This window comes from Nothoprocta perdicaria, unplaced genomic scaffold (genome assembly GCF_003342845.1).
Source record: "Nothoprocta perdicaria isolate Ctin4 unplaced genomic scaffold, notPer1 scaffold_596, whole genome shotgun sequence".
In the NCBI taxonomy this organism is placed as follows: Eukaryota; Metazoa; Chordata; class Aves; order Tinamiformes; family Tinamidae; genus Nothoprocta; species Nothoprocta perdicaria.
In genome coordinates this window covers 49,138-51,665 of record NW_020455861.1, presented here as the reverse complement: position 1 = coordinate 51,665, position 2,528 = coordinate 49,138, and the positions used below count along the sequence as shown (strand labels likewise).

Sequence of the window (2,528 nt, the reverse complement as noted above, 5' to 3'; positions counted from 1 at the left end):
GAGCCCCCAGACCCATGGCTGCCCCAGCCCCATGGCCACCCCAGCCCCACGGCTGAGCCCCCAGACCCATGGCTGCCCCAGCCCCATGGCCACCCTGGCCCCACGGCTGAGCCCCCAGACCCATGGCTGCCCCAGCCCCATGGCCACCCTGGCCCCACGGCTGAGCCCCCAGACCCATGGCTGCCCCGGCCCCATGGCCACCCCGGCCCCACGGCTGAGCCCCCAGACCCATGGTTGCCCCGGCCCCATGGCCACCCTGGCCCCACGACCACCCCGGCCCCGCACCTTCCATGAGCACACGGAAGACGTCCCGCAGGATGGCCGCGGTGGAGCCCAGCACGAAGAGGGAGAAGAGCAGGGTGCTGATGGGGTCCGCGATCTTGCACTGGGGCTGCGGGCCGGGCCGGCGCCATGGGTCAGCCCAGGGCTGGCCCCGCGGCGCTGCTGCACAGCCCGCGGCCGCCCGCGCGCCCACCTTGAAGTAGATGACGGTGGCGGCCACGAGGACGCCGACGCTCTGCAGCAGGTCGCCCACGACGTGCACGAAGGCGGCGCGGACGCTGGTGCTGCCGGGCAGCGCCTGGCCCGGCGCGCCGCCCTCCAGCCGCTCGTAGCCGGGGCCATGGCCGTGGCCAGGCTGGCGCAGCACGTAGGCCATGCTGGGGAGAGCGGGCAGCCTGGCACCGCGCACGGGGTGCAGCGGCACCATGGACGGGGAGGGAACCCGATCCTGCATGGGGCACGTGGGGTTGGGGCAGCGCCGTGGGCGTGGGTAAAACAGGGCTGGGGGACACACGTGTGTGGGGCTGCAACAAGTGTGTGGGGCCGGGCCGAAGGACACGCAGGGTGCCCGGGACCGGGGGCCGCAGTGGCCGGGGCACCTACAGCAGGTTGACGGCCACGGCGCCGGCGGACGTGGCCAGCATGGCCCGCGCCTCGATCTCGTAGTCGCCGCTGAGGATGCGGGCAGCCGCCAGGTAGACGAGCGCCGCCGTCACCAGCCAGATGGAGAGCACGGAGGCCAGCGCGCCCAGCGTCTCTGTGGGCAGCGGCATCGGTGCCTGCTGGCTGCGCTGCCCCCCGCGCTGCCCCCCGCTGATCCCCCCTCACCCGCACGGTGCCAGCCGAAGCTCATGGTCCTGGTGGGCGGCCGGGCGGAGACCCAGAGCGAGAAGAGGCTCACGGCCATGCTGCCCACGTCGGCCAGCAGATGCGCCGCGTCCGTCATGATGGCCAGGCTGTGCGCCAGGTAGCCGCCTGCGGAGCCCCGGCGCTGCCACCCTGACCAGCCCGGTCCACCACAGCCCYGGCACCCATCCYACTGCATCCCCTTCAGCCCATCAACCACCCGTGGGTGCCAGCACCACCACCTATCCCACTGCAKCCCCTTCASCCCAGTGTGCATTGTGCTGTATCCTCAGAATATGTCACCCCTCCTACTGCAGCCCCATCACCCCAGCACCCATCCCACTGTGGCCCAGCTCCCTCTGCAACCCCAGCACCCCAGGTCCTGCCCCACTGCAGCCCCATCACCCCAGCACCCATCCCACTGTGGCCCAGCTCCCTCTGCAACCCCAGCACCCCAATTCCTGTCTCATTGCAGCCCCATTAACCCAGCACCCGTCCCGTTGAGGCCCCAGCCCTCCGGTGGCACCCGTGTCCCGCTGCAGCCCCAGCCTGGTACCTATCACCTCCCCGACCATGAAGACGCAGCAGATGGTGCAGGCGACTCGGAGCTGCCGCCGCGCCCGGAGCCTCCCGCCGGGGCTGGGCTGTGCGGGGCTGCAGCGGCAGCGCGGGCCCGGGGCCGCCTCGGGCTGCAGCTCCAGCCCGGGGGTCGCGGGCTTCGTGTCCCACCCGGGCGGCGGCGCTGCCGGAGCGCCCTGGTCGCCAGCGAAGAGGCTGCGGGGGGAGCGGATGGCAGCCCCGGTGCTACCGGAGCCCTGTCCCGCAGCCCCGGTGCTACTGGAGCCCTCATCCCGGAGCGACRGAGCTCTCGGTGCCCCCATYCCACAGCCCCGGTGCTACCGGAGCCCCCGTTCCACAGTCCCGGTGCTACCGGAGCCCTCATCCCGCAGCCCCGGGACTCCCAGAGCCCCCTTCCCGCAGCTCCGGCACTATCGGAGCCCTCACCCCCCAGCCTCGGCACTATCGGAGTCCCATCCCGCAGCCCCGGAGCTCCCGGTGCCCCCGTCTCCGAGTCCCGGCGCTGCTGCTACCCCCTTCCCGCAGCGCCGGCACCCGGCGGCGGCCCCGGGGGATCCTCTCCCGGCGCCCCGGGCCGCTGCGCCCCGCTCCGGCCCCTGCGCTTCCCTCGCCGCTCGGCCCACGCGACCGCAGCCCCGGAGCGGGGTCCGCGCCGGTGTCAGTCTGGTCACGAACCGGCGCTGCCGACGGCCCCGCGCGCCCCGCTCCCAGCAGCGGCGGGTCCCGTCCCCGTCCCGCTCCCCACACGGCCGCAGCCGCCGCCGCCTCCGCGCTGGGCGCTGAACCGAGACCGCGCGGCGGCGGGCCCGGGAGTGCCGGTG

The 2,528-nt window shown here is 74.3% G+C and overlaps 2 protein-coding genes across 2 annotated transcripts in view; one reads left to right on the top strand and one right to left on the bottom strand.

Moving 5' to 3' along the window:
- GTF3C2 (general transcription factor IIIC subunit 2) overlaps window positions 1-164 on the top strand; it is a gene marked incomplete at its 5' end in the record, with an annotated part of 6,436 nt that extends 6,272 nt beyond the window's left edge. Inside the window, one exon of the mRNA XM_026049141.1 lies at window positions 136-164. Coding sequence (XP_025904926.1) covers window positions 136-164 — 29 coding nt within the window. The remainder of the gene's footprint in view (window positions 1-135) is intronic.
- Window positions 165-286: 122 nt separating this feature from the next.
- On the bottom strand, window positions 287-2,163 carry LOC112955774 (zinc transporter 3-like; the record flags this gene model as incomplete). The annotated part of the gene is made up of 6 exons (XM_026049139.1): window positions 2,150-2,163; window positions 1,685-1,782; window positions 1,111-1,257; window positions 886-1,039; window positions 476-659; window positions 287-391 (listed from the first exon to the last, which is right to left on the bottom strand). Coding segments are annotated over exons 1-6 (702 nt in total), but the record flags the coding sequence as incomplete, so codon positions are not given.
- Window positions 2,164-2,528: the final 365 nt, after the last annotated feature.